The 11,615-nt window shown below is 36.0% G+C and overlaps 1 protein-coding gene and 1 pseudogene across 1 annotated transcript; both read left to right on the top strand.

Moving 5' to 3' along the window:
* Nucleotides 1-385: 385 nt before the first annotated feature.
* LOC125215737 (putative D-cysteine desulfhydrase 1, mitochondrial) lies at nucleotides 386-3,751 on the top strand. The gene is made up of 10 exons (XM_048117306.1): nucleotides 386-692; nucleotides 761-826; nucleotides 1,712-1,906; nucleotides 1,995-2,105; nucleotides 2,200-2,291; nucleotides 2,445-2,537; nucleotides 2,626-2,683; nucleotides 2,860-2,973; nucleotides 3,055-3,152; nucleotides 3,407-3,751. Exons 1-10 carry the CDS (start codon nucleotides 585-587, stop codon nucleotides 3,588-3,590), a joined length of 1,119 nt encoding a protein of 372 aa, XP_047973263.1. The 5' UTR covers nucleotides 386-584; the 3' UTR covers nucleotides 3,591-3,751.
* A 551-nt stretch (nucleotides 3,752-4,302) lies between these two features.
* On the top strand, nucleotides 4,303-7,918 carry LOC125215821 (annotated as a pseudogene).
* Nucleotides 7,919-11,615: the final 3,697 nt, after the last annotated feature.

Genomic DNA, 11,615 nt, shown 5'->3' with positions numbered 1-11,615 from the left:
TCATCTACTTATTTTTAAATCCAATGATGGAGATTTAGTCTTGATTTTGAATTAGGGTGCTATAAGCATTAGAATAGGAACCTTCTTATACCTTGAATTAGGATGCTATAAGCATCAGAATAGGACCCTTATACCTGATATGGCATATTTTATCTGAACGGAGACGATCCATTATTCTTTTTGATTTGTTAAAACAAAAATTTATTATTATATCTTAAAATTAAAAAGTACTGTTTATCCTTTTATTTTTTCTTCAACTTTATTCTCTTTTTAATACTTTTCTCCAAATTTGCTTATTAAATTGCATGCACATACAGTCGCAGGGAGAGAGCTTGCAGAAGAAAAGCTTCTCTCACACACGCCAACAAGAAATTGCGCACACACATAGGATGATAGGAAGCTACAAAGCTACTAAACCAAAGTCCAAGCATGATCAATGCAGCGCCGCTGTCTGTGGTCCATCCATCATCATCTATCATCTCCGTCAACACTCAACAACAAGACCAAATTCACCTCCTTAAAATGGAGCCCTCTTCCCCACCAAATCGCTATATCCGATTCAATCGATCAAATCGGAGGTTTCAATGGATGACAAGCCCCCTTTCGAGTTTCTTTCAAGGAAGCCATACATGTCGCCTTTTTGGGCTGCCCACCTCAATCCAATTCCTTCCCACATCTTCTCCCTCGGCCATGTAAGTTCGATTTTGCTGCATTTGATTTTAATTAGTTGCCTCAATTGAATGTGTAATTGATTTCATAGTTCCCCACTCCAATTCACCACTGGAACCTTCCTAATTTGCCCAAGGGCACCGAGGTTTATATCAAGGTAACCGTATTTCTTGAGTATTGATGATAATTGAGTCAATTATTGTGTTATTGTAGTTTGATTGTGTGTTGGAGTGATGAAATGTTATTCTGTGTTGAGGGATTTAACGGTTTTAAATGATTTGATCACTTTATGCTGTGGCTCTACCTTAGTAGAATGTGACTTTGTGAAGGAAAGGTTATAGTTGAGCTGCCACCCAATGAGGGGATAGCACTAGAGAAAGAATGGAGGCTTGTGAAGTCTAGATTTTGCTGGCTGAAGAGAGATATGTAGTGATTTTCGAACAATTTGATCAGTGTGGACCTTCTGAAAGAACTTCTAACTCGAGCGAGAGAAGAAATGAAGACATACTCTTATACTCACTAAAAGAAACATACTACTAGTTTAAAAAACCCGATCAACTTCACCGCTAAACCTTCACTGTTTGAAGGGGGCGGGAATGATAGTCGTTTACGCCTTTGGAGAATTGGATTTTGCTCTAGCATCTTGAGGGATGATAGCATGGAAATTGCAAGATCTTCTAAACTATTAGAATTAATTTTACTGTGCTTCAGCTGTCTTTCCCGGCTTCCGTTTCTGGTGGTTTGTTGGAATATCTACTTAATTTTTTATGGAACTCTTGACTTTGCTAGATTGGGGAGCATAGTTTCGATAGTTCACTTGCTGCTAAATTTATGAAAATGGGAGAAAACACATGTATTAGTTTCAAACTTAATCACTAAATTAATATGATTTGCATGTTATACAAGTAGTCGACCCTGCGACGGATGTGGTTTGCGATTCTTGTTATCCTAGTTGATTGTTTTTTTTAAAACTTCTAGTATTCCAGATTGGATTATTTAATAATCTGTTTTCTGATGTTTGCAAATTGCTGTTCTTTTATAGCGCGATGATCTTTCAGGAATGCAGTTGAGTGGTAACAAAGTCAGGAAACTCGAATTCTTGCTGGCTGAGGCGGTGGCGCAGGGTGCTGATTGCATTATTACTATTGGAGGGATACAGAGCAATCACTGCCGAGCCACTGCCGTGGCTGCCAAGTATTTGAATCTCGACTGTTATCTTATACTGTTCACTTCTGAGGTATTGATCACACGTTCACACTTTTTCAGCTACTGAGAGCAATGTGTGTCTTCAACGTTGATTCTCTTCCCCGTTACTTTTTGTGCAGAAGCTTGTTGACAAAGATCCTGGATTGACTGGGAATCTCTTAGTCGAACGTTTGGTTGGAGCACATGTAGATCTTATTTCGAAGGAAGAGTATGCTAGCATTGGGGGTGTAGTATGTCTATCACATTCTTCATTGTTTGTTTTGTTTTCTTGACATAAGGATTTTCTTCAAGTCTTACGTTTCTTTCTTTCGTTGCTGCCATCAGGCTCTCACCAACATACTGAAAGAAAAGCTGTTGAGCGAAGGCAGAAAGCCTTATGTAATTCCCGCGGGTGGTTCAAATTCCTTGGGAACTTGGTAAAATATTGCAGGAAGCAAACTCTTTTATTTTTACCTTTACTTGATTTCCCTATTGTTTCTTTTCATTTATATTGGTCTAGAGCAACGACGTACGAGAATTTGTGATAGTGATAATGTTGCAAGCAATTAACATAACAGTTTCCTTTGCAGGGGCTATGTCGAAGCAGTTAGAGAGATCCAACAACAGCTTGGAAAAGGGAGCGGTGGAATAACATTTGATGACATAGTCGTAGCATGTGGAAGGTCTAAACCCGAGTTATGACATCTCTAGTTGTTTTCTAATCGTATGAAAGTAACTACTGAGACCTGCACATGTGTCATTGATTTACAGTGGAGGCACGATTGCTGGCTTAGCACTCGGGACATGGCTGAGTGGCTCGGCCACTAAAGTACGTAATCTTGTTCACCCTAAATTTAAAAGGTGGAGTTTTGACTGAAATTTGAAATGCTTACTTGATTGATGAAAACTTTGGAGTTGTGACCGAAAATTTGGTGTTGTGTTGTGATGTCCTATTCTCTTTTATTTTTGAAAATGACCATCTATTATAGAATACGTAAAATGCAGGTACATGCCTATTGTGTAAGCGATGATCCCGACTACTTCTATGACCATGTTGAAGGCCTAACCAAAGGACTTCAAGCTGTTGTTAGCTCACGTGACATTGTCAACATACAAAATGTGACTTCTTCCTCAACACTTGGATTGCCATTTTTGTTCAAAACTCTAATTTCTGCTAGTACTTAATTGAACTTTCCACAGGCTAAAGGACTTGGCTATGCCATTAATACTGCAGAAGAGCTAACTTTCATGAAAGAAATTGCCAAAGCCACCGGTGTTGTTCTCGACTCTGTCTACAGGTACGACCATGTTTGTCACCTGTCTCCTCCTTTTCGATCATATGACAAAACGGATGTATCGTATAAAATACTGTAAATACACACACTCCTAGACCAAGAATTCATTCAGCAGAGTGATAAATCTTCGAATGGTTGAAAATGGTTCATATTCTTTAGGACTCATTTGAACCACTCCTTTTGATTAAATTCCTCGAGAGACGTAAACTTCCCGCTAATATTCCCCGGTAACATCATGTGTCTTGTGATATATGCAGCGGAAAAGCTGCATACGGGATGATGAGAGACATGGCCGAGAATCCCAGGAAGTGGGAAGGAAGAAAGGTCCTCTTCGTACACACCGGAGGTCTCTTGGGACTATACGAGAAGACCGAGCAGATAGTGCCACTGGTAGGAAACTGGCGTAGGATGGACATCTGGCGTCCATCCCTCACCAAGTAGGCACCGGTAAGGTGTCTAGATAGTACTTCTTTAGGCCTATGTGAACATGTAAACTTCAACTCAAGAATAGGTGGAGTCATGATTCTTAGTTCTTACCTCTTCTGCTGTAGTAATTTGTCTGATTGCATCTGTTCCAGTGATAAACAATAAACTTTGACGATCTCGTGATGCCTAATTGTAATAGTAATGGAAAAAATTTATAATGCACACTTTTTTTTTTGAAAAGGCATCATATTTACAAATTTAAATCATCGATGATTTAATCCACCTTTCAAATTGAGAGAAATTAACGATTTTTAGTATATTTAGTACAAAGACAATATAATTAGGAATATGCAATTATAGACTATTGTTATGCTACTAATTTGGAAAAAGTTAATCACCATTACCAGAATAGTCCGATTATTAGATGATAAGAAATGAATTCCTCATCACAATTAGTTGACAAGAAGAAAATATAAGAAATTAAGTATCTCATATATATTCTTCTTCTTGGGGAGGAAAATACTTTTTATATATGTAAATACGAATGAGTCTTAACGATCTCTTTTTTACATTAAAAATTAGCTGATAATGATGTAAATATCAATTTGGGCCGGGTCATTTACAAACCGGATCAAAAGCCCAACAACTGAGCGGGCCGGGCCACAACTCCACTTCCCGCCATTACAGCCATAAACGGTAAACATAATCTCCTTCATTTTTCCTCTGCCGCGAAAACCTCTCTCTCTCTCACACACACACTCACAATTCATATCTGCATCACAGAGAGCCGAAGCACCGGCGCAGGAGAGCCAACAACGAGCTCTAAGATGAGAAATAAAGTGAAGAAGAAGGTTAAGTATGAGGGGCTACAAACTCAAAATCGAAGCCCTAACGGAAATCCTTGGATTCATCAGCCAATTTCCCGAAACCGAAGACGAAGCGCTCGATCTCCTCCTAGACGAGCTGCATCACGTCACCTGTAATGGCCGGCTGAATTTCTATCTCGAGCATTTCCTTTTTGGTGTTGATTTTTGGTTATAAGCGTCGAGATTTGATTTAATTGAATGTGTTGTTTCTTCTGTTACAGTGAAATCCTCGATACTTGATAAGGAGCCGGTGCAGAGAGTGGTGTCTCTTTTGCTCGAAGCTGAGGCTGCGCTTGAGGAGTGTACGACGACTAGCGGGCATGGATCGGCTGCGTCTGCTTTGAGAATAATTGATGGCGTTTGATCTCCCCTTTCGATACGATGCGATTAAGAATTTGTTTCACAAGTATGTTACTATGTGTTTTGATCAACCTATTTTTATTGCATTAGTTTTAATTTTGAATTTCTAATGTATTTTGCCGACGGAGTGAATTAAAATCATCTTTAATGTTCAAATTTAATGCGTAATTTATGGTCGAGTGCTGCTTTTGTGTTAAATTTGCACAGATTACGTAGAAGCTTAGTAATATGGGAGAGATGTATACTGGTGATATTTGGTTCATGAAGTTTCTTGTAAAGTGTTAACTGTTTCATGCTAAAGATAGAACTGGTCGACTTTCAAATGAAGGAGTTTGTGTAAATGTGTGAACATATTTTAATCGTAAATTTATTACTTGTGTAGGTTCTCAGGGAAGCTCCCTATATATGGTGATGCTTCTGCAAAGGTCATGTTGTACAGAGATAGGTTTCTCTTGTTGTCTCAAAGGCTCTCCCGTGATCCTCATTTTGTTAGACCTGTATTTGATAGCGATATGTCTGATTACAGCAGCTGCCAGGTAACCCTTTTGTTACACAGCCCTTCGTGAAACATAATTTCAGAATCTGGGATGATTTTTCTGTAATTCTGTTGACACTTATTATTCATTTCAGATATCTCCAATTCAATCTCTGGTTGGTCAGACTGGAAAGAGATGGGTCATGTGACTTATATCTCAGTTGGAGGATGGCCATTTCTACTTGGAAGGCTTAACTACCGCTGTGGATGTTGATATGTCTAACGCAATATCCTTTTATATGGTCCTCTCAGTGCCTTTTGCTAATATGTTCGCGAATAGCCTAATTCTGAAACCATCTCAGTGTAGTCAATGTTAATGAGAAAATACTGTTCACTAAAGTGTTGCCGTTTAGAAGTCTTATCATGACATGTGATATGATTGGGTTGTCTCTTAAACATTACAAAGCTCTATATGCAGTTTCTTTAACATGAAATTACAGAATCACTACAGGTTTTTTCGTTGAGAACACGATTGTCTTAGCAGAAGGCAAGATGCTCTTGGATGGTATCTTTCAGGTTCGTGTTCATAATATTTGATGGTGCGAAGACCTTTGATTGAACAAGTAATGCTTATTATGGAATGCATCAACTGTGCTTTCTAAGCTGATCCTTGGACTGCCAATATATGCATCAGCAACCCTTATATATCACTTTTAGTTTGAACAAGTGAACAGTTTGGCGTAAATGACTTGCAGGTGAAAACCTTTGGATTTCCTCCATTAGAGGACCGAGAAAAGTTGCTTGCAATGCTAGCAGGAATTGATTTTTTTGGTGGTGGATCACTTGCAAAAGAGGAAACGGTATTGAAAATCACCGCTGACAGTGACAAATTAGATACTTCCCCAGTTTAGAAAATATTAATTGGTTGTGTTTCCCTGACATTTGCCTCAGGTTAGACTTGCCGAAGTTTAAAGAGGGGCAGTTAATGATATGTTTGTGACACTCTCTGATATTTGGGTAGACCATGAGGAGGCAATCATCCTTCTAACCTCATCTTCCTTGCTAAGTGATAAGTTAAATCCAATTTTGTTTTAACTTGTCAATGTGATTTACTAATTGCTCATCTTCCATACTTAGAGAAGACTATGGAAAAACTTGAGATCATTCTCAGTGGTTATGTGAATGAGAATGTGGTTCCATCTCTGTTCGTTTTCATGGGAAACTTCTCCTCTCATCCATGTAACCTGTCTTTTAATTCTTACTCGAGCATCAGGTGAGAACACCTGTATTGTATTTATTCTCGTTATCAATCATGGTTAACAGAAGCAGTGTGATAGTGGACAAGATTTTCCCTGCAGATCAAACTTTGGGAGGCTAGGAAAAATGATTGCAGACCATCAACGTTTAAAAGAACATAGCAGATTTCTTTTCATTCCTGATATAGGTAATACTATAACTTTTCAAATTCGCCAGATGCATATGTAACATGCATAAATGATAAAATACTGTTGTTTTTTAGGACCTTCAAATGCTCTGCCCAGATGCTCATTGCCATAATACATAATCGAGGAGTTTCAAAATCACATTCCAAATGCTGTATTTATGAGTAATCCTTGCAGGTATTTCTTAATACTTGCTGAAACTGTTTCCTGCTTGACTATGCTTGAATACATTCTATCTGAACTCTGGTAGCTGTTTTTCCTATGATCACCGCATTTACACATTTTAGTAAGGTTGAGCTGCTTGCATTATGACTTCTATTAATGGCTGTAGTTTCATATCTCTTTGATCACTGGTGTTAATTTTTTGCTGGGAACTGAGAAAAATTTCTCTTCCTTTTGGTTGAAAGCAGAATCAAATTTTACACACTAGAAATTGTATTTCTATGTGAAGATATTCTTTACAAAATGTGCAGATCATGTTTGATGCCTCCATTAACTGAAGAAACAAGTGACCCATTTGAGCACGTGAGTCTAGTATTCTACACAAGTACACAACATTTCCTGTGTTTGTCGATAAGAATCACCTTTAAAGCAACTTGGACACAATTCTTTTCTGCAGCTTGTTGCTACCATAGTGCATCAAAGCCATCTTTGCCCTCTGCCCTTGAGCATACAGCCCATCAGTTGGACCTTTGATCACAGTCTTCATTTGTATCCAACTCCACAAACAGTAATCTCCTTCTTTATTTATTAACTTCTGAGGTCAAGTTCATATAAATTGGTACAAAGCTTTCAATTTTTCAATTAATGCATATTGTCTTGGGGGACAGAAGTGAGCAGAAGGATTCAAGTACACTGGAATTACATGCTTTAACCCTGGTTCATTCTCAAATGACTTAACTTTCGTGGCATATCGACCTTGCTCTCAGGTTGAACTATCAGCTGTGTACGTATGTATTCCAGAGTCAAATGCACAAATTGTTCTGAGAACTTAATGTTCCTATTTAACTGGGACATGGCTCTTTGGAAATTTAATTATCACATTTGTAAGGGTTGAGTGTATGTATATGCAGCTACAAAATCAGTCTTTTCCTTAAAACTTGCTGCAGATATGGTATTGTCATTATAAGTTAGCAACCTCATTTATATGATTTTCTGTAACTTTTAGTATATGATTCAATATGAATGGTTTTTACCCAACTTTGAATAACCTCATAACTATTAGCTAGTGATTTTCAAATATCTGATTGCCAGAGTTCTGAAACCAGATTTATAGGTAATGTATTGGGGGTGGACTTCTTCCTATAACTTCCAATATAGTATCATGGTAGATTACTGAATTTTTTTCATAGTATCATATTAGATAGATGATGTTGAACCTTGGCACCGGTTTTGTACATTAAAAAAGGCCCTTATGCTTATGGCACGAGATTACTGGATTTATCTCTAAATATGTTCAAATTTTTAACTTCTGTCTCTTATAAGCTAATTTTTGGAATAGATATTACTAGTAATACTAAAGAAAATTTTAATCTCACACTCTCAGTTTGTCTACTGAAAATTCACTTTCATACTCTATTATCTTACTTATACATTTGAATACAAATATCCCATGTGGGTTACATTAACATAAGACAAGAGTCTTGCTTATGGCACCAGAGCTGAAAAGGATTAGAATCGGCATCATTCGGAGATGATTGTGCTATATGATAAAAAAAAACACTTGCATAGTAGTCAGTGCAGTGTACACTCTAAAGCTGACATAACTGAATAAATTATGCTACAAATATTGTAATATTTTCACAAGAACTTCAGATTCAGATCCCCCACTGGACTAAGTTTATTCCTATATTTTCTGAATTTGAAGGAACCAACAAGTGACTCTATGTCATTAATATCAACAATGAGGATAATACTGCCACATTTTTGAACATGAACATCCAAAAGTTTGATATAAAGTATGACTGCATAGTGTCTGGTTGGTAGTTGAATTTTTCTGATTTAAACAGAACCAAGATCCAAAAGGGGTTCAAAGTTGAGAATTTTGAATTTTTCTATGATGCTTATATGGGGAAGGCCACATAAGGTGTGTACTTGAAATCGAAAAGATGAAAGTGGATTGCTGCATGTTGATATTTCAACTAATTAGTTGCATTTTTTCAAGCTATTTGTACTACAGAATACTTTTATTTACCTCGTGCTCTTGAAAAGTATATATAAGTGGAGTAGTCGCATCATTTCGTATATGTTCTGCTTGTGCCATCATTTGATTATTGACTGTGATGAAAGCTGAGATCAGGATTTGCTGAGCACTGGACTTTCTGGTATGTTGGTGGAATCGTACGTGTCATGAATCGTGCCGCTTCAAACCCTGGTATGGAGCCTTTTGATTGGAAAACAGACCTTTCTTTCTGTTAGTGGCCTTCTTTTCTTTGAGTGATATTGAAGATTCATGTGTTTCTACCTGTTTTTCCAATCTGCTAAAGTTGTTGTGGTGATCAATATAATAAAGTCATTTTATATGCGACAAACTGTATCAATCATCATGGAGTTATATGGTAGTAGAGATATTCAACACTTGAGCCGAAAGTTGTGGCTTTCTATGCATTCCTCCAACTCATTGTCGTATGTCTTATGTGTAGTATGTCAAAGACGTTTTGCACACGGCAATGTTTGTCTGAATAACAGTCGAATCAAAAACACATCATTTATGTCTGCGGTCTTGCTTTTCCATTTGACACTTCTCACCTGCAGTTCAGTTCTCAGTGATTTATACATACCCTTATTAATTAAAAGTTGCTAGTCAATAAAGAACAGTTTAAAATGCATTAGAGTTTTTCTTTGGTATAATTACTAGAAAAAGAGTAGTTAGGGATTCAGAGAAAATATCATGTTCTCAACCAAATTCAGAAACATTTGAATTGTGTTCGAGTACTAGTGCAAAGGTATTATATTCCATCAAGGCTAGATTATTAATGGAAAGTATCAATATGTCAACAAGGACATCTTACATCCTTGTCTTCACCTACTATCAATTAGTTCCAAAAAGTAAGTTGCACTCAAAAGACACCTCCAGATTACATCTTAATTAATTAGTTCACTGATTTGTAAGTATGTTTAGACTATAATTAAGGTGATATTATTACCAGAACAAGCTTGACCGAAATAGGGAACTTATAATCTGCTGTTAGTAACTGCAGTAATATGCCATTGGACAGGTAGCTGAGCTCCTCAACTGTTAATTAGGAAAACCTAGATTTTGAGTTCTCGTTGGAACATTCGTATGTTAGCTTTCATGTGGTGCTGCAGTTGGGAAGTTCTGATAACTTCTTTACTCAGGAACCACTTATTGCCAACTTTGGGCACTAATGAGTCAAATCAGGTGAGATTTAGAGGTTAAGTCTAGCAAAGAAGCAGACAGTATTCCATCCAGGATGTAGACTAATACGAAACCTTATATGATTCGAACTGAAGTGTTTTACATGGATAAGAGTTTTGGTTTGATTCATTGTCAATTTGGCTGAACCTCTAGACTTTGAAAATCTGGATCATTTAGGAAGTTAATTTTTGAGAGGTGGATTGTTTGTGTGACTATTATTTACTGCTTGGCATTATAATAATTTACTTATCTGCTGAAATGTAGTAGGTAAAGCTGGTAAACTATCTACTGAGTCTTTCACTTAAGAAATGGTTTCAATTTAGTCATACCAATAATCTGTGTGGAATGAATGTTTTAGTTATTCAAGTGATTGCTGAAAATTTTGTAGCATTTCTTGCATAAATTCATAAGGAATTTATTATATTGCTTGACTTTTAGGTATTTCTCCAAATTAAACCATATTGCATGATGTCATCAATGTGTAAATTTATATGTAGATTGCATATACATTATATATTGTGTGAATATTAATGATCTAAGATGCTCTCCTTGAAACTTGTATGATGAGGCTTGTGATAAATTTCTTTTGATAGTATTGTGAATAGGTAAAGACATTTTCTTAGACATAATGTGTTTCTCATCAATTGGTGAATATACACATAATAAATGTTATCTTAGGTATCTTAGTTTATGCAAGTGCTATTTTTTCAGTTCATAAATTTATTTTAATGTCATTAAATTTACAAATTATTTATAAATCAAAGCGGATTTGTTTATTTTTTTAATAGTTTCAATTAAATAGATAAAATAACAACTGAGATTTTAATTTTATGTAGTTTGTAAAATTAATAAGGTTAATAACAATGTTGAAGGTATTAAAATTTTGTAGGTATTAAAATTAATTATACATATAAAATTAGTTAAACAAGGATAGTGTTCATAAATGAATTGTGTTCACATGATGTATGTGTATGTATATATATTCAAAGTCAGCCCATTTTTAGATGATATATAAATAATAGAAATAGTGAGATCTGATTGTACAAATGGTGGGCTCGTGATCCGTTTACAGTTGAATACTTTAACAAGAAAAATCCATTAATTTCTTAATTAAGGATAAATCAAATAAGAATAAAATATGATAATAGGGGGAAGAAGAAAGGTAGGCCAACAGTCAAAAACAAGTCTTACTTTCCCACAGGAAAACGTTTCTATTTCGGCAGTTTTAGGATGTTGAGAACTAAGTTTAGTTTCCCTTACAGTTATGTATTGGTATGACAATTCAACTACAGAGGAAAATTAGTTATCACACACCCACACACTCATTAAAAAATAATCTTTATATCTATAATTTAATCTTTTTAATTAAATGACATTTGCTACACATTCAACTAGGTATAAATATAATAGTCATTTAAATCATGAAATTTAGTCAAATTCAGAAAAATTTCACAGGGTTTGAAATATTAAATCATGAATTTTGTTTCGTACGTAAAAGGTGATTCTCAAAACGATGTT

Source organism: Salvia hispanica, chromosome 1 (assembly GCF_023119035.1).
Source record: "Salvia hispanica cultivar TCC Black 2014 chromosome 1, UniMelb_Shisp_WGS_1.0, whole genome shotgun sequence".
NCBI lineage: Eukaryota > Viridiplantae > Streptophyta > Magnoliopsida > Lamiales > Lamiaceae > Salvia > Salvia hispanica.
The sequence above is the reverse complement of the archived record's forward strand: the minus strand, read 5'-3'. Positions and strand labels throughout refer to the sequence as shown.

Coding starts and splice junctions, on each gene's coding strand:
- LOC125215737 (XM_048117306.1), top strand. CDS start 585: ATGGATGACAAGCCCCCTTTCGAGTTTCTTTCAAGGAAGCCATACATG. Junction 1,907..1,994: donor TTATACTGTTCACTTCTGAG/GTATTGATCACA, acceptor CTTTTTGTGCAG/AAGCTTGTTGACAAAGATCC. Junction 2,538..2,625: donor ATAGTCGTAGCATGTGGAAG/GTCTAAACCCGA, acceptor ATTGATTTACAG/TGGAGGCACGATTGCTGGCT.